We start from the raw sequence: 20,204 nt of genomic DNA, 5'->3' as shown, positions 1-20,204 counted from the left end.
GATAGAGTTTGTGGCATTTAATTTGACCCTTGACAAAAACATGGGGTTTAGTCAAAATCATTAAAATGTAGAAGTGATTTGCTATGTAATGACTTCCTTCATTTTGTTAATGGCAGTATCAAATCTGATTTTCTGTACATGAGAACATTTCTTAGACATCTTTATGTAAATGTAGTTACCAAGCTGTTTGTAATGGTTAAATTATACTTTGATAGAATTCTTCAGAAAATACTCAATTAGTTCAGGTTTTGTTGGAAACACTGCCAATTACATGATGTTAATGAGTGTTCTGTTAGTAATGTAATTAAAATGCAACTGCTATAATGGTTAAAGGAAAAAATTACCGCTCTAAGAAAGTTAATGTTAAGCAAATATAACATAAAGTAGGGCTAATTAGATGTTGATAATATGGTCCTATGTGCATTTTCTGTAAACACAAATACTATTAGTGATGTGATTATTCTACAAATAAGGAATACAATTCAGCTGAAATTACTGAGATTTTACTATCATTTTTCTGTATTGATACAACCTCACAAAAACTACTGCAACTTTTTTGTGAAAGAGAATAAAATCAGGGTATTGCAACAGATGTTTAAAGGTTTTAGATACCTGAATAAGTCAGTAGGAACCCAGATCAGTTTTCAAACTGCATGATATCAAGCTCATATTAATCATTAAGTTTTCTGATTCTGCTGCTTTATACTTTATTTATATTTTTGAAAATCCTACACGCCTTAGAAATTTGACCAGATAAACCAACCCCTTGTGGATACTACAAGTAATAATGTAATACAACGCACTGTTTACGCTTTGACCATAGGTCTGTAGTCAAAAGCTTCTGGAGTTACTTGAGATAAGTGACGTCTGTGGAAACTGTGTCAAATAAAATAATAGAAGGTGCCTTTTTTTTCCCAAGGGATGTATTGGCTTTTTCATCCTTTATTTGCCTGTATGTCTGTTTTATTTTGTGAAGGGAAAAAGAACACATCTTCTAAACTGTCCACCATTTCCTGGGTTTATGGGAAGCATTTGTGGGGATAAACCATGAAAACTTTTTTTTTTTTTAAAGTGCACCATGCTGCTGTCACTTTTGCTTTACTGTTTTTCATATTGTTATTTTATTTACTTTATACAGTTCTCTTGAACCTGAAAGCTTTTAGACTGAGCAACCATGTATTTTGATGACCTGGGGAAAATGTCCTAGAATGCTGTGAAAGTCAAAAAAATTCAAGCGTAAATAACATATTAAAGCAGCTTGCCTATACTAATAGCAGGTAACAATGCAATCATTCATTAGAAACGATCCAGAGCACTTCTAACCAGCCACTGCAGAGTCACACAATGATTAAAGTTGAAAGAGACTTCTTGTCCTACCAAGACTGTTTCAGTGGCTCAAGCACAGCCACCTAGATCATGTTGTTCAGGATCATGTTCAGATACCTTTTGAACATCTCTAAGGATGGAGACTCCACAATCTCTTTGAGCAACTTTGCCAGTGCTCAGTCACCTGCACGGTAAAGTTGTTGTGCCAGACAGAACACCTGTCTTCAGTTTGTGCACATTGCCTCTCATCCTCACACTGATCACAGCTGAAAAGAGCCTGGCTTCATCTTCTTTACACCTCCCTTTCAGATGTTTATATATATTGATAAAATACATACCCGAAGTCTCCTTTACTCAAGAAAAAATCCTTTTCCTTTCTGCATTGCTTTCCAATCGAATCACAATCCATGTAAAACCATCACCAAAGACACTTAATAGGACAATTATTTGCCCCATTCCTTCTCCTTAGTTGAGCCTACAATATTTAACTACAGTTCTATAACAGAACTTCAATATAGTTCAAGGTGAAAGGGCTTGTCCTTCAGAATCTAGCTGAAGCTAACAAAAATATGTTTGAGAGTTGGTCTTACATATGAAAAATAATTATGTGTCTACATTGCAAACATAGACAATGGTATGTAAAAGCCAACGCCAGAACACAAACAACTTACTTTAAAATTAAAAAATGGTAGCTTTCATGACACGATTTTCCAAATTTGTGAATGAGAGTCCTTAAAGTTTTACTTCTCACTTTAGACCATTTTAGAGGATCCAGTTTTCAGAAAATGTTGAGTAATTCTGCATTTTCTTTTTCCCTTTTGAATAAGAATCTCATACTTGAGATATCACTTCCAACAATGAAACTTAGTCTTCAAGTCTGTCATATAAATGACATATACTGAACACCGAAGTTGAGGTACTGATATTTGTTCTGAGTGAAAAAATCACCACAGATAGAATTGTTTGCAAGTCTGTTTTCCCCAAAAATCCTGTATAACCTTTACAAAATACACAGCTGAAAAGCCTTGTTCTAGGAGATGGACTGTACATAAACTATAGCAAATCCACTGGTTCCACTACTAATTATTCTCTCCATTTTCATCATCTCCCCCCTTACTGCTGCTTCATGTATGAATGAATGAGCAATATTATGCAGTATCTATCAATGAACATATGTTTCTTCATACTTAAATATGGAACTACATTCTTTCCTTCGCACGAAATTACATCTGCAAAGAAGTCTGAAAATAAAGCAGCATTAGTAGAAGACCAAGTGTAACCTCAGCCAGTCTCCAGAACATGGTTAGTGTTATACTCTTTTTACTTAGCTAATAAGTAAAAATCAGAATACATTCAATTTTTTCTAGTTTGCCAGTCAATTCTGATTACAAAGCACAGCTGTTTAGTTTATTTTATAGAGTCTTATGAATGGTCTATATTTAATCTGAATAATTCATATTATTTGCTAAGAGAGCATTTGATATTACTTTCAATTATGAATATTGTCTTCTCAGAATGTAAAGTACATACTTGACTGGTTCTTCTGCTTGCGCAAACTGATGAAGCTCCATTGATTTCAAATGGAGCAATTCCAATTTGTTATCAGTAGATAGTGCGGGATATTTGCATAGTTACAGTAACTTTTTCCTGTGGACATGGAGACCCTAAATTAATCTTCCTTTTCAAAAAGCAGCTTCTACTCTCCAGGGTGTAGCCATAGAGCTACATACAAATATATGCATGCATTTTGTGCATGTACATGCATTTGAGCAACATTTGTGCTCCAATTGCTTTATATATGTCAGTTTCTACATGTGTATGTTGCACCAGTTCCCAGAAGGAGAATGCAGGCCTCTTTTTGCCTCATTATCATGTAGCAAGGATAGGAAAATAAAAAAGGCTACACGTTTAAATGAGGAGGTTGGTGCCATGTGGCAGGGTGGTTGGAGTTTCATGATCCTTGAGGTGCCTTCCAACCCTGGCCATTCTGTGATTCTGTGATTTCAGCCTCTGTAGTCATGATTGAGAAAATCAGGAAGAGAATGCTTCCTGTGCAATGTAAGAAAGAAAAGGTGCCGGGTGTGCAGTCAGATCCCAAGATTCAGCCTCCTCTCTCCTTACTTTAGGTACATAAAGGTACTAATAGCAAAACACATGGAAAAAGCAGTATTTTTTTTACTTTAAAAAGTCAGCAACTTTCTCATGCAGTTCAAATCTTGAATATTTATTTTTTAACAAAACATCTTCGAAGAAGTATGATATTCAAAGTGTGCAGTCCTATGCTATGAAAGGACATGCCATCTGGATTTTTCAGTGCTAGATCTATAGGTCAGTGTGCACCTCATTAGAATTTTTTTCTTATTTTACTTCTGTAATTTCATCCTAAATTTCTGGTCCAGTAAGTATAATATGCAGTCTCTAACAGCAGCCATTACCTGGTGCTGAGGTGATGCTCTAGGAAACTTTGATCATCTCCAAATTTAGTGAATCAAACTAAAAAGCTTTTAATATTTCCAAATGATACTTTAAAAACATTAAGATGCAATTTTCTTGAAGGCAGGTCATTTTCAGGTTCTGTCTTTTAGTTTGATTCATCTGAAGTGTGAACTATACATATACTAGACATCAAGTGTGAACTATAATACAGAGGAGAGTGAGCCCTTGACTTGAGCCAAGAGGTGCCATCTAACTTTTACATCTGTGATGTAAAAGGAAAAAACTTTGTTCAGGATGTGTACAAATGCACTCTTCACACATGCATGACAGCTTTCTATTTCTGTTTAGTGTAGTGAACTTGTTTGCTGGGCTCTATAAATATGTATTAGTCTAGATTCAGTTATGGCAACTGACGGGTGCGTGGTTCTTGATGGTATTTAATTTCTTTCCTGTACTTTATTGTATTTGTTTCACTTGAAAAACATAATCAGGCTGTCATCTTTTAGATGCTAGATGACCTGCTAAATGAGATAGCCCATGTAACAGCCTGCTCAGTGAGGTGCACTGGGCTGCTGTCTCATATATTTTTTCCTGAAATCGTCCTACTGTAAACTTCATCTGACACAAGAAAATATACAAACCCAAACAAAAAGAGCCTGAATCGTGGAGAAGGTATTGTCTCAAATTCCGTATTCTTTGTTTAGAAATGTATGGAGCTTTAATTCAACATGCAATTATATTGTCTGTGACAATCCATTTCAACATGTGTATCATCCTGGTGCAAAATAAAGGTCTAAACGACCCTTTTATCACCATCTGCTGTTGTATCAGCGTACTGCAGAGCCAGGGAGCATGCCTGCCTGCCTGCAGATGTAAAGTTAATGAACTTCATGGACAGAGTAGATTTGGAATTACCACACAATTTTGCAGTGTTAAATTGCAAGTAAAAGTGATGTTGAGATATGAAGACAAAGCATCACTGTGAAACTGGCATCTCAGGAGGACAATTAGATTTTTTGAGCTTAAGATAGTTTCCAGGTTAATTTTGGCTCCGTGAGCATTACATCTTCAATATTGCACTGCCTAGAAGATGGTAATTCTGGGGCTGTCTTTTCATTTTAAACCAGACTAGGTCTTTAAGTTCTACAGAGAGAATGGTGAGGTGCTGGAACAGGCTGCCCAGAGATGTTGTGGATGCCCCATCCCTGGAGGTGTTCAAGGCCAGATTGGATGGGGCCCTGGGCAGCCTTGTCTAATATTAAATGGGAAGGTTGGTGGCCCTGCTGTGGCAGGGGGATTGAAGATCCATGATCCTTGAGAACCCTTCCAACCCAGGCCATTCTGTGATTCTGTGATAAGTCATTTCAAACTAATAAGTCTGAAAATCCAAATTTAGTAGATACATATGCAAGTTTGTATATGCTATGTTAGTCAATGACTAGTCAATGCAGTTCCATGACTTTGAATGGCTTGGAAACAGGAAGAATACAAGTGGGAAGAAAAAGGACATGGAGAAGAGAATGTGAAAAATAGAGAAAAGGAAGTAGTATTTAAAAAAGAAGACTGACAAAGAGGGAAAGTAAGGCTATCAGAAATGATTGAAGGAACTGACTGAATGTCAGAGGGCCAGAAACCATGGTCTTAACTTTTCAGCAGTGTCATTAGTTGTCACTTGCATTCTAGATAGAAATTTTAAGAAATGGACCATGAATCTCAGAACATGGATCCAAGAGCAGAGAAAAAAAAAATTATAAACAACCCAAAAAATCAATATTTATTTTCCCTTGTGTTTCCCTACATATTTACTATGTACCACAGTATGATATTCAGGGCAGAACCCTAGGAAGCATCTTTTTAGTTTTGTTTGCCAGTCTAGTTTATTAAGTTTTACAGTCTCAGTTGTGTAATATTGGCTTTGCAGATATGACTGTGGTCAACTAGCAGAAAATTGCCTTTGCTGGTTTCAAGGAGCAGTGCTAGGGGAAATAAAAGAGTGCCTTGTAATATGTATGATTTGTGCCAAAATTAACTGATGGTCATTCTACACTGGAATAAAGGCTGTTATTTATGTCCAGTGAGATGTCAGCTGTAAATCCAGACCCTTCTTCCTCCTGAGCAAAACTGAAACTTAAAGTTAAGTCCTTAATATTTAATATCTCTGCTTGATGCACAGTATTCTATGTATATGATAATCATATTTTGGTTTTGGTGCACTTTTCATTTTAAAAAGAATTATCATATGTCAAAAAATCCATAAGGGAAGCTCTGTAGGAACTCCTTGACAGAGGATAACTCACTTGTTGCTTCAACGACAGGATAAAACACCTGTATTCCTTACTGGTGGGCTTTTTTTCAGCTGCCTGGGACACTGAAAAGATTTGTCAGTTTCTCCTACTATTGTCACCAGATGGCTCAACACAGTCTGTGTCAGTGCTGCCCCATCACAGATATGAGTTTTCCCCGCATATTAGTGAATATTTTAGGACCTTGGCAATAGTTGTACAGAACATACATAAGTATGAAACTCACACCTATATTTTTTATTATAATTATTTCCCTGTAGAGAACAGAGATGTGAGCAAAAGGCTTATCTTGTATAAATCTGTAGACCATGGTTTGAAACCCAATTTACAGTGGAAGTCTGGCATACAGATCTCCAGTGAGTATGAAATATCATTCAGTAGAGTTGGCATAATGCATCTAAGGATAATCAAGTCTTTTTTGTTGTTAAATTTGACCTAGGCTAGGCTTTGCATAGTGGGTAGCCATTGCTGTAGTTCTTCAAATTAAAAGTGCTTCTTTATGTTCATAATATTGGCATAAGGTTACCTGAAAAATTAACAAAGCACTTTGAGGGAGTAGTGCTGGTTCTTGTTAATAGCATATTAAATCTATAAATCTAGATTTGGAATTGATAGCATTTGTTGATGCTACTAATGTCAACAGGCCCAGCCTTTTGCTTAAAACTAAGTGTTTTGATTAATTCTAATGTGACAATTCAGGATTTGGAGAAACTAGTGCCTTAATCCTAGGCACCTCTAGCCAACTGTTTATCATCCTAATGCCCTTCTGTTTGATATTTACTTATTTGAACATTGCTACCTTACTCTTCTTGCAAATCCATGTTAGCATTGATGTCATAAAGTAAGCAGAATGAATGTGTGAAATTGCTTGTAAAATTATCAAATGAAATGAATAGCAAATATGATGACTTTTTTTTAAAGTTGGATAAGGAAACTGTCAGCAATGATGCACTCTGGTAATGCTTACTAGAGCTGAACAGTATATATATAAGTCTGTGCAAAAGAGGCAGCGAGGCAGATCTCAGGATCCTCAAGGCTTTCCATAGTTCCAGAAGAGAGAGTAGCAGATCTTTCTACAACTGCTACATATCACTTCAAAATATAAAAGGTAAGATCTATGTGAAGTACTAGTACAATTCATCTGAGAAAGCTGAATGCATTTTCTGAATTGTATTGTCAAAAGATTGCAACAGAGATGCAGGATCTTTCAACAAATTGTTGTTTTCTTCTGTGGTTATACTTCTTAATGTTTGAAATTAATGACATCACCATTTACATTTTTTTAATCTATTGAGTTAGTTTAACAGAATAATCCCAAAATGGAACATCAACTACTAGGATTGCAGAAGCAATTGAAAGAAGGAAAGTTAAGCATATAAAGATGAAAAACAGGCATTTTAGTATGAATTTAAATGTGAAATACAAAACTATTGATATTTATGTTTTTATCTACTTCAGGGATATTTAATGAACATTATTTTAAAAATATTCATTCCTTACAGCTCCTTCCTAAATATGAATCAATATAGATTAACTTGGGAAAATGCAAACAAAATAAATGGGTCTATAGGGATATTGACTGAAAATTGTCCGAAACAGCTTGTCACTCCATCACCCTACAGATTACCACTCCATTGCCCTACTTTCAGATTAGTCCATCTCAAAAAATTGTTATTTTCATATCACTGTAAGATCTCAATGAGAAATTTTATAGCATTAAAAAAAAATTAAAACCTTTCAAGTTATTTTGCTTTTTGTATAAAATTTAATTTAGATTTCTGGTCTGGACTTCCTGAGGCTAGAATGATTGATTGTTTTTTTACAGAACTCTCCACATTGCTGCAGATAAATAGATATAAAGCACATCTATCCAAAACAGTAATGCACTAGCAACTAGAAATAATTACTATCTGTAATTGTTGCTTTGATAGAAATCTACTTTATTCACTCATATATTTTAATTTGTAATATTCCTTTTTTTTTTTTTTTTACTGATGTCATTCCATGCTTTTTATTTTTAAACTGAAAATGGATACAAATCTGACTTATGATTTTTTTTTTTTTGAAAACTCAGTAACATTAAGTTAGTATAACTTGCACAGTATGCAAAAGATAACTACAGCAAAATACATGGGAAAACTAAAAAAATTAGTTTGATCAAGAAAATAATATTCCTGTCATATTTTCTGATAGCTCAAAGTGAGATCTTTTTGATTAGAAATGTTTTTCATAAGCACTTTCTATGTGAAATTAGCTTTAGTTTTCCTGCACCCTAACAAAATCCCTGTGTTTTTCTTTTTATAATATAATTTTTTTTCTTTAAATACCACGTTTTCTTTAACTTGTAGAAAACTGCTGTTGCTGGTTTGGATTAGAAATGGCAAGTACTAAACTCTGAACAAACTAAAGAGTTTCTAAATTTTTAGGAAAATATGTTTGACAGAGGTTTAACAGCTAGTCAGTACATTTTAAAATGTTTATTCTATTGATGGCCGGGTTTCTCTTACTTGAAAATGTGATTAATTTCCAAAACTGCATTTATACAGTTTTCTTTTTGTTAATCTTCTCAGAATTTGATTCTTAAAAATTTAGAAAGAAGTTCTATACACATTTAAATTTAAACATATTTTTAATGCATAAAGTAGCTAGTGGAACTGTTCGTATCTAAAAGCCCTATAGAACTGAGAGTTAGCTCAAGATATGATTAAATCATTGAAAATCTGTTTGTCAGTTACATTGGGCTTTAAATATTTATTTTCAAGTTTTATACATCACAATAGCTTTTTTTGTCTGATATTATTATAAACAGACTGGATTAAAGATGAGGCTATTTCTTTCACTCCATTTCAGTGACTTAGGTTTATGTCTAAACTTTATCGTGATTCAACAGTAGTACAATCAGTAGTGAAATATATATCCTGTTCTAGTTTTTCAAATTAAGTAGAAGTATACTAGTTTGTTTGTATAATACCTGGACTCTATTTGGTGTCTGGGCTAACTAATTTATAGCTATGTCAGCTAGCATGAGGGTCACTATACAGAAATCAAGCCTTTTTTGTGATCATAGCAGGGTAATTTCCCTAAGAATAAGGCAGAGCTTTTGTTGTGCCACTGAAAGCCTATGAAATATGAAATTATGCATTCTTTGGGACTAACATTGGATGTCAGTGTTGCACCACCAAATTACAGCTCCAAGTGAAATAGCAAAAAGAGAGTTTAATATAATAGTTAAGATTGTAATAGGACTGAATGACTACATGGCCACTCCATTGTTTGTTGTTACTACAGGTATGTTTTATGGAGATGTAGGAAACAAATTTCATATATGACAGCATTACAAAAGCATTACAAAAGAAAACACGTAACACACACTGTGGAGAAAAAAGAAAAAGGTACTGTCAGTAGCTTCCGGTAGAGACAAGAAAATTGACTCCATTTAATATAATAAAATCCACCAGGAAGTCTTATATTCATCAATTCGTTTTCCCATTTTTTATTAAGATTTAATTAAGATTTTGAATGACTAAATATTTTGATACTGGCATTGAGGTATTGAAGCAAAATAGCCTGGATTCCTCCAGGGCACTGTATATTTAAATCCAGCCTATTATGACAAGGCATAGAGAATATACATATTTTCTTTCAAATTGAATTTACATATCAAATTATCAGAGCTGGAGAAGTTTAGTGCAGATTACATTTAGTGGGAATGGTGTTTATAGCTGGATGCTATTATTACACCTATGACTTTACTTCAGTGCATTCATCTTTTCTATTTCACTTTTTTTTTTCAGACTGTAACATAAAATTCTATAGGAAAATTTCATGGATAGCAGAAAGGCTCCGTCGAAAAGTGTCAGTCCAAGTTCATGATAATGATGAAAGTATTTCCAGTGACATTTTGAACATGTGAACTCATGAATATTTACTATTCATTATTCAATGATTTAGCATTTACTCATTGAATGAATTGTGTATTTGAAAGCACCTAGCAACATTTTAAATCAATTTCCTTGTTTATACAGTCATTCCACAAATTTAAGTGATCAAAACATCGATGAACAATAAACAATGCTTATGGATTTTGTAAGCAGATTTCCTTTCATTTCCTGCTTGCACAGACAACCTCAGTGCTTTTTAGACTATTAAACTATCATAGTCCATTTTGCACTGGGTTTTGTAAGACCCAAATGAAATGCATTCATTTTGTAAACAGTTTGCCCTACACAGGATTATGTGTCAACGGAGCTATTAATATATTAAATAACGGAAATCATAGCACTTAATTAGAAAATTGGATTATGCTTTTTTTTTTTTTTTTTTTTTTTTTTTTTTTTTGCAATGTGACAATTCAATAAAAGTTTCAACTGAACTACTTACATGAGTAAACCAGTCACTTACTCAAAAAAGACACTCACAGTTAGGCTGTAAATCACCAGCACATTTGTAAATAAATGAATACTATAAATTACATTGTATAACCTCACAATACAGTCAGCGCGTCCTGAAATTATTAGAGTGCTTGTGATAATAATTTACCCATTTCTTTTGTGTGACTAAAGTCAATGGAATGACCTGAAACTGTAAGAATTATACCTGGAAGACAGTATTTTCTTTTTTGATTTGTTAACATTAAGACAAAGTATATACACTGTATCTTGTATAACCCATGAAACCCCATAGTGGAAGTGGTTAAGCAAAACAGAATATTGTGTTGAAGGTGCAAGAAGCAGACCTTGGAATATCCTGCCATAAATTGTTAAGCCATTGTGAGGCTTAATTTTTTTTCTAAGTAGTCACCTAGTAATATGGCATTTACTCAAGAGGCACTGCTGCAATATGTGTTATTTCCAAAAAGTAACAAAATTAAGGGAGTGTTACAGGTCAGAAAGAACAAGGAGCTGCTGATATGACCGCATTCCTGACAGAAATTTGCTTTACTTTGTCTCTACTAAAGGAAAAAGTAGAAGTCATAGCACTGCCCTAGTTTTGCAGTAAAACAATGTTATGGAAATAGATACAATGCTTGCCATCAACAGAACTTAGAGCAAAGGACATAAAGACCTTTTACAAAGGACACAGCTACTCTCAGCTCACCTTACAATCCTGAATATAGAATAAAGCTTAAAGACTAGAGCAGAAACTGTATTTTTTGAATGTCTGCCCAAGGCAATTTAGACTCTATTCATTACACAGGATCTCAATTTCTTCAAGCACTGATGATGTTTCTTTCTGATGCAATTGATTCAGTGATAAGTAAAGATGATTACATATTTCTTTGTTGTCTTTTTTCTGTTTGACAGGCAATGAAAATGAAAAGTATTTATTTTATTGCTGGACTCCTTTTAATGATAGTCCAAGGCAGCTGGCAAAATCCTCTTCAGGATACAGAGGAGAAATCAAGGTAAATTCTTAAGATCAACCTCCTAAAAACCCTTAGCCTGAACTTTGCTCTCTTATTGTTCAAAGCAAAGCATACCATGATTTATAGTAAGTACTTAATCTACCACTGGAACTGGTAAAAGCTTTTAATGTTGCAAAGTGTGGCACAGTCGCTTTTGTTATTTTAAATAGTAAATGCTTTCGTTATCCAATAAATCTTGTAAATGTGCAGTATCCAAGCTACAATATTGTTTCATTTTACTAGCCTGCTAACAATCAAAAATATGCCACTTTTTTCACCTTATAAATGATATTGTTAAAAGAAATGTTAGTACACCTGTATGTAGTTAAAAGAAATGTTAGTACACTAGAATGTACTGCAGCTATTGCCAGTTAACAACTTCTAAACTTTTCTTAGATCATTCAAAGCTTCCCAGTCTGAACCATTAGATGAATCTAGGCAGCTGAATGAAGTAAAGCGTCATTCACAAGGCACATTCACCAGTGACTACAGCAAATACTTGGACAGCAGACGAGCTCAGGATTTTGTGCAATGGTTAATGAGCACTAAAAGAAATGGGTAAGAGTTTTTGGTCACATTGCTCTATCCATGCTGATAAAACAGCCAAAAATCTGAATGAATTCAATTTCTTTATTTCAGCTTCCCATCACAGACCACATGTAATCCTCAAATTACTAATGTACTTAGTGAAAATTTATACATAACTTTAATATGTTATTAGAAATTGGGAATATGTACAACATTAGTCAAAACTGATTGGATAAATTAGTCACAGTGTCATTATATTATCTAATATGTGATCTAAAATGAACTGTATCTCAGCCTCTTTGGGACAGATTGTTCGTTCACTGAAACAAATTTCAATATGTATGAGGTACACAAATATCGTGTGAAAATATAGCCCTATGAGCCTTAGTCTTTCTTAGAACTTTCTGCCTGTGGTTGCTTTAATCCTGAGGTTTCATTTGTGAAAAGAGAGTTGAGATTTAAGCTTAATTGACCAATGGTCTACAAGTGTTCTGTTGAGGCATGAGTTGGCATGGTTTTCTGAAGGTACAGTTTGTTTAAACAAAGGCTAACAAGCTAAGAGCATGAATAATGAAATAACAAGTAATTCTATGCCCTGCATTCTGGAGAAGATCTGCCCACAATATCAACAAATCTTTTATATTAATCTTTTAAATCACTGTGGAAATCTTTAAAGTAATCATTTCTAGATATAGTATTAATTTAAGTACATAAGACTGAAAATATTTACAATGTTCATCCATCATTCATGGTTGTTTATGATAATATATAGATAATAACCAATAGAATTTTATCAGCTCATTCATGCTCTGCAATGTACTGCTAATAATGATCTAATGGTTGTGGAATTCCACTACAGCCAACAAGGACAGGAGGACAAAGAGAATGACAAATTCCCGGACCAACTCTCAAGGTATTCTATTTGCTATGGAATTGTTACTCAAAAAAAGTTGAGTTAATTTTCTGTTAAAAAATAAATAAATAAAGTGGTATTCTTTAAAATGTTAACATAATCAGAGAAATACTTATCAAAAGAAATTATGCTGCATCTGTGCTTTTTATGAGGAAAGAGAAAACATCTGTTTTTCATGCCTGTACTTGTGTGCTTTTGTTATCTGCAATGACTTCAAGAATTTGAATAGCATGAGAATAAGACATACCAGGAAAGGATATCCCAAATAATACAGGAGAGTAGACTAGAAAATGAGATTGGGGAAAAAAAAAAATAACAAAACAAAACAAACAATTTGGGCTGAAGGCTTAAATTTTGTTTCCTATGATTCTAGAAGAGAGGTTGATGGGTCGGAAATTTGGAAAAAACAACAGCCACAAAAACAAAGCTCTGTTTGCCAAATAGATAGAAATACTTAGATTTATTTTTTCTTTTGTCAGAAAATCCAGAGAGGGCATCTTGGATTACAATAATCCTTCCACTCTAAATGCTGTCAATATAATACTAAATCTTTCAGCTTCAGTGAAACAGCATATCTTAACAAAATTAATGTTTTATCACAAATGTTTCAAACTCTAGTTAACATGCTGATGGAAAGTACAGATGGTACGAAATTGGGAGGAATGGTGAAATCCCAGGAAGACAAAATAATAATAATAATAATAATACAAAATGCTAACGGCCCTGAAAATTTGGCAGAAATCAGCAAACTCTGAAATAGAAACTCAAGGGAATTTTCATGGGAAAATATTCCAAAACACGTCTACTTCTCAATGCAGCTTGTCTTCGTAAGGGTCAATGTGACATAATTTTGCTATAAATTAGAGAAAGAAGCAGGAGTAGGACTGGGAAGCAATTTCTTTTCTATTAGGCTAGAGTTTATCGAGTTTGAAATTGTTCCAAGATTATTACTTTGTTGAAAACAATGGATATTCACAAAACAATTCAAAATGATACAGAGAAACATCAAAAATATAAGTCTGAGGAGTTTGGCTGAGAAATGATGAAGATGAGTGCAGGAGGAGTAATTTAATGGAATTTTTAGTTAGTGCAGTTAGAGGTAACAAAAAGTATGTCTGTAGAATATAGAATCACAGAATATGGTAGTTTGCTGTGCTGAGCTAATTCACCTAGCAGATCTTTCCAATGCAGTTATACATGCTTTCAGTACCTTATTTTTTTAGAACTAGTTCAGTTAACAAAAAACTGTACTGTGTAGTACATACGTTGCTTTCAGAACTGAAAAATGAAAATATCAAGAGTAACTTGAGAAGCAAAGAAAAATTCTCTCTCTGATACAGAATGTTTAGTGGGAAATTTTAATTATTAAATGGCTCCTCTTTCAGCAATGCAATTTCCAAGCGTCATTCTGAATTTGAGAGACATGCTGAAGGTACCTACACCAGTGATATCACCTCTTATTTGGAAGGTCAAGCTGCCAAAGAATTCATTGCTTGGTTAGTGAATGGACGAGGAAGAAGAGAGTAAGAATCCATCCATTCCTATTATTAAAATTTGCTTTGCTTTCAAGGTTAGAAATCAAATCTGATGAAATCTTGATGTATTTTTGATCATTTCTACTGTACTTCACGTTTTCCTTTTGTAATAGAAGATACTGTGTGGCTGTTAGACTACCATCTTAAGTTATTAAGTTCAAACATAGATTGAAACAAACATGTTCAGTATACTGTTACACTCTGAAAGGTCAAATTATATTTAAGATCAATATATGTAAAACTAAACCAGAGTTTCCTCTAATTATCGCCTTTTCCTCATCACATAACATTGCTTACAGTCTCCTTAACTCTCACAGAGATGAGTCACGTTAGTGTCATCTTAAATTTCTTTCTCTTTTTCTCTGCCTTTAGTCAGTCATTCTCTCTGCAATATTTCCAAGATTAAATTTGTACCAATGTCACTACCACCACAGCCATTTTCCATGCCCTGGTGATCATTCCCAGCAGTTACTGATATCTTCTTTTGCTCTTCCTATTATCTGCAAAGTCTCCACAAATTGTAGCATCAAAAATAACCACAATTTCCTACAGTTATCCCTTATTTTCCTTTTTAAGGCACCTCTATTTCTTTTGCTATAGTTCACAGTTTCCAAGATTCAGCCACATAGTTTTGATTCAGGTACATCTCAGTTTTTTTTCATTATCTTGCTCTCCATATATTCAGTGCAGATTTCTCAAACCTATTCACTTCATCTGCTCACTCATGACTTTGTATCTTTTTCATGATAGACTTACTCTTGGAACAGCCTTAATTTCAGGCACTTTCTGTTTTATCACCATTCCAAGTCAGTGTGGTTAAGAGCTACATCATGCACATGTCACTCACTAGCTTTTAACTGTTCTGTACTTTTTGTGCTTGTAGACTGTAAGCTCTTCGGGGCAGGGATTTCAGTTCATCCCATTATTATATGTTTTGCTAGCTGTAAAATACTATGTAAATCTCTCATATTATCTAAAAATAATAAATAACAGCAACAATAAAATATAATCTGTAAGACAAGATTGTGTGTTGTAGTCAAGGAAGACTAACTAGGTAAAAGTAAATTTTGAAAATAATGATGAAAAAATAGTGCTAAGTAAATGAGATCAAGCTATACAGATAAGGGAAAGGCTGGTGCCACTTCCAGTTGATGTTCAGATCTGCAGCTGTTTGTTCTGTTATCTTTTATTTACATGAGCAGAGATAGCTTATTTTAGTATTTATAACAAAGAAAGATTACAACTGAGTTCTGATGACCTGAGCTTAAAAACCTAGACAAGCAATTACACAAAGAGCAGCCTCCTACTTCATAATATTTAGTACTATTTGCAGTCAGACTTGAATGTAGCTTTTCCTAAAATTAGTACATAAAAAAAAACAGTTTGCCTGTCGCTGATCCCAGACCATAGTGTGCCTCAATCAGCAAACCTCACAGGAACCTAACAAAATCTTCCTTTATTTGATGGTTTGAAACAAGCTTTCTAAATAATTCCCTTGGTAAAATGGCTTTCCAGTGGTCAGAAATGGATGCATCAAGATTTGTGATAGGATTCCAAATACAAAATTCTATTGTGCAACAAAAAAGCACATAAATTTAATACAGATGTTTGAATTCAGTTATTTTATTCCCCCAAAATCTGCTGCTTTTACTGTTTAAATACCTATGCAACATAATTGTAAATATAAAACTAGGACTTTAAGAGTCAAATGGAAAAATCTGTATGAAAATTTTATTGTAATGTTTTAGTAGTGATATTTCTTTAAAAAATGATTCTTAGTAAATCTACTGTGAGTTTTATGGATGCCTAGTTTATTTGGCATAGATGTTGTTGACTTAGTTATGTTTTTGCATCTATAGCTTTAAAAGAAAATCCATGAAAAAACACTAAAGAGAAATCTAGTCTAGAAGAAGACTAAAGGGAGAATTTGATGCTTTCTTCTGTTGTTAAAATTATGCTTCATAAGATGTTCTGATATGCTTCATGCTATGCAGAGTCATAACATCTGGCTGAATCTTTAACCCTTTAAAATAAAAGGAAATTTTCAGTAATTAAGAACCTATAATAAGGCCCTTTTATCAGTTTTTTTTTTGCTTTGGACTTACAAATTGTTTCATAATTTCTTTCCTCTGAAGTTTCCCAGAAAAAGCTTTAATAGCTGAAGAACTGGGCCGAAGACATGCAGATGGCACTTTCACAAGTGATATCAACAAAATCCTGGATGATATGGCTGCCAAAGAGTTCCTAAAATGGCTGATTAACACAAAAGTTACCCAAAGGTGCCTGAATTTTGATCATATTTATCTTAATATATTGTTCGGTTTTTTAAAAAATATATTTGTCTCACAGTGAAAATACAGCTCACTTTTCTCTTAAGTAGGAATACACGTAACAGTGTTACAAACCCTATGTTACAGACAGCAATGAACAAGGGTATGACGCTATAAAAAGAAGTCATTCCAAAAAGCTACTTAAGAACCACTCTTTAATTTCTTTGTATATAGGCAAATGCTGTTGGGAAAAGAGCACTTTCTATCTGAGCTCTACAAACAGATTAATATTTGAGGATTATTTGTTGACACTGACAAAGCATTTCAAAACTAATGCGGTGTCCACTTAAGGCACATGTGCAGGCCAGATTTTCTAAAATGTTGGATGTCCTTTGCAAAAGTTTATTAACTTTGCCTTTTGACTCCTAAAGGACCTCAAATCTCTAATTAATCTCAGAAATATGAAACAGAAAAAAAAAATAATTTGATTTTATAGTTAAAACATGGATTTGAATAACAATTTCATATTTTTGTGTTTGTTTGTGGTTAGGCACTGAAATAATTAATTTAAGAAAGTCATCTATTTGAATCTATTAAAAATCTTTTTCTTTAGGAATAGTTTTCAGTCTTTTATTAGAGAAAAGCATTAAGGGATTTGTGGAACTAATATCTGCTAATTCTTAACAAGAAGAAAAAATATATTTCATGCATGTGACAAATTTATATTGTGTCCTAATTGCTGCTTTTTTTTTTTTTTTTTTTTTTTCTCCAGAGATCTCTTGGGAGAATATCAATAAGAATGCAGGATAAAAATGGGATAAATGAAGATCTTCACTGCCTCAATTGCCAGTTATGAAGAGATTCTGAAATCTATATTGTCATTTACATTGGGTGTAACAAAGCTATGTCACCTTGCATGCCAGGAAATAATTGTAGTTTCATTTAATGTTGCCAGAGGATTATATATGGAATACCTATCATCTAAGGGATGGTTATCAAAATAGCTTTAAGATTATGAAAGTTCGACTTCTTCATATTTTCCACTTATTTGGACTGAAATAACTCCATTTATATTTACTTATGAAATTATTTTTCTAAAAATTGATTTATGCACGCAAATGATTCAATCACCAGTTAATATCTATGGGCTGGCAGCTGCAAATGTCTGAAAAGTTAATATCCCTGTCGAAACCTTTGTTATAAAAAGGCTAAGCTTTAAGGATATTAAATAATAGCCTTAAATAAATTTTTCAAGCTTCTTTTCTGTTGACTTTTTGTCTGTATATCCCTTTTGTCTGTTTCCACTCAATTTTATTTTATTCTAATGTTACTGTCACTGAGATCTTGGAACTGGCTTGTTCAGAATGATAAAAGAAAATCAGTATTTTGTCAATTTTTCTCTATTATGATTTTATGAGAAAAACTGTATAAAGTTTGATTATACTTAGCTGATAAAGAATAACCTAAGATGAAGCTAGAGATGGAAGCAAGACTGAACAGTATTCATTAGCATAAATGGCTGTTTCTCAGAGAAGCAGGAGGACAGATTTGAAAAATATTAATTAAAATTTACTTCATTAATAGTGGTAACACCTAATACTGTCCAGGTTTATAAGACTGCTGAGTAAAGCCAACTCAAATGGCCCTGAGATCATTCTAATAATCTATGTTATATTCTTTTCTTCCTTATTCCTCTGAAAAGCACTGTATCCATCACCTCTTGCAGTTAACAACATTGTACTGAAACTTGTAATAACAACTGCGATTTTAGTAACTTATACCTTCTCCATTATGTTCACAGAACACTTTGCCTGCAGATCTCAGTGTTTCTAACATTTCCTTTCAGTTGGCCAGGATGTGTTTTTGTATGTATGGCTGTAACTGCAACTCTCAAATAAGTCAAATAGCTTCAGGTGCTTTTATGAATCTCTTCTTATTAGTTCTCAGCCACTTATTCTTCCCTTGACATAATAGCAGTATGACAGGTATACGTACTAAAATGTCCTAATGCCCCCATTAGTGTTTTAAGAGAAAACCAATGGTCTCAGCAAGCATCTAGCAGAACGGGTATTGAATCAGAACTGAAACCTATAATTTTGTTAGGAATAACTAGTTTTATGTCTCCTTTGTTTTTTAAAGACATCTACAACACTCACTAATGGTCTGGAATTTATGGATAGATTGTCCTCTGAATATGGTACAAGAAATATTCTGTAGTTTCAGATCAGAACTGATCACACCCAAATTGGTACTTAAGCAGATTTTTGAAAGCAACATTAATCCAACCTAAAGCAGTTAGAGCTCGGTAGAACTTTGCTGTATTAAAGACTCAGTTATATACAGTTGGATCCATATGGTCTAGGTTGAAATGGTACAAAAAATTTAAATCTTCTTTTTCTATAAACTGAGCAAATGTCTTTAATGTGTTTTATTCTGTTCTGCAGAAGACATTTATTGCTCTGAAGGACAAGGTTCCAGAATTACAAGCCCATTTACTTGTGGTGTCTGTCACCAGTGTATTTGAGCACCTCCTGATGATGGCTTTGTCAGCTGTGTAAATACTGTTTTTCCATATGTTTATAAAATTTTTAGATGTTTTTAAGGACAGAAGGGTATAAATAATTTTCTCAAAGTTATGCAGCTTGTTTGGAACAGCAAAAATATTTACATTCTAATTTTCTGAGTCCCAATCTAGAGCATGAATCAGAAGTCAGATGAAGTTGAGCATGTTCCAGCAGTTCCAAATACAAGCTTAGCAACAGGACTAGGACTTACGCTTATCCTGAAATCACAGAACGAGTTCATTTGGGGGAACAAATGAGGTATGTGCTGAATATTTCTTGTACATGCTAGACATAATCAAGTGAAAGGTATGAACCTAAACATGTAGCAGCCACTTCCTCAAAGATTCTGTATTAAACACCACCTATCCATGTCTTCAGGCTCAAGGGGAGCAAAATAGTTGCAGCAGTCAAGCTGCAACAGAGAATTGCTATTTATATTCTTTCTTGATCTTGTGCTCTATAGTAAGGGAGAGGATGTAGGTATTACATGCTATGAATGATGCATTTGTAGAGAAAAACAGCAATTTTAGAGTGGCCCTGAAATTTCTTGCAAATAATAGATGTTCTTTGAAGTCTTCAGGCAGTGAAATAACAGCTGTCTGTTAATATTTTGTTTGTGTTCCCTGTGGTGCTACTGCTTGTGTGAGGGGGCTTCAGTTTGCTGTCAGCAAATAAAGGAAGGCAAGTATGGCTGCCAAGGGGGATCTTGCTCAGGAGGATGTTTCAGAATTACCTACAGGGCTACAGCCTCATCTACTCTTAGAAACATTAATCTTCCTTTTCATCCTCTTCATTCAAGGACCAAACTGCATACATCTTTCTAAAATCAAATGTTCTGGTGTGTACAAGGGGTCTTCATTGGTAAGCTATAAAAGATGATGCCGTTGTAATGCCTCCCTACACTTTATATGAACTTTAAGTATAC

The 20,204-nt window shown here is 33.8% G+C and overlaps 1 protein-coding gene across 4 annotated transcripts; it reads left to right on the top strand.

The window, feature by feature from the left end:
• The first annotated feature begins 1,025 nt into the window (after positions 1–1,025).
• Positions 1,026–20,204, top strand: GCG (glucagon). Of its 4 annotated transcripts, XM_090143863.1 has the most exons (9): positions 1,047–6,421; positions 6,987–7,173; positions 9,354–9,457; positions 11,369–11,469; positions 11,866–12,027; positions 12,857–12,910; positions 14,296–14,433; positions 16,581–16,724; positions 17,488–20,204. In XM_090143863.1, exons 4-9 carry the CDS (start codon positions 11,372–11,374, stop codon positions 17,510–17,512), a joined length of 621 nt encoding a protein of 206 aa, XP_089999989.1. In that variant the 5' UTR covers positions 1,047–6,421; positions 6,987–7,173; positions 9,354–9,457; positions 11,369–11,371; the 3' UTR covers positions 17,513–20,204. The 4 variants fall into 4 exon arrangements, with proteins under 4 accessions (XP_089999987.1, XP_089999989.1, XP_089999988.1 ...); XM_090143862.1 differs by lacking the exon at positions 9,354–9,457; XM_090143861.1 differs by lacking the exons at positions 6,987–7,173; positions 9,354–9,457 and having other exon boundaries at positions 1,026–2,628.

The sequence above is a fragment of the Phasianus colchicus genome, chromosome 7, assembly GCF_987193195.1.
Source record: "Phasianus colchicus chromosome 7, bPhaCol1.hap1.1, whole genome shotgun sequence".
NCBI lineage: Eukaryota > Metazoa > Chordata > Aves > Galliformes > Phasianidae > Phasianus > Phasianus colchicus.
This window is presented reverse-complemented; position numbering and strand designations above follow the sequence as displayed.

Excerpts from the sequence above, each read along its gene's own strand:
- GCG (XM_090143861.1), top strand. Across the intron at positions 12,028-12,856 it reads ATGAGCACTAAAAGAAATGG|CCAACAAGGACAGGAGGACA; the intron begins GTAAGAGTTTTT and ends ATTCCACTACAG. Across the intron at positions 14,434-16,580 it reads AATGGACGAGGAAGAAGAGA|TTTCCCAGAAAAAGCTTTAA; the intron begins GTAAGAATCCAT and ends TTTCCTCTGAAG.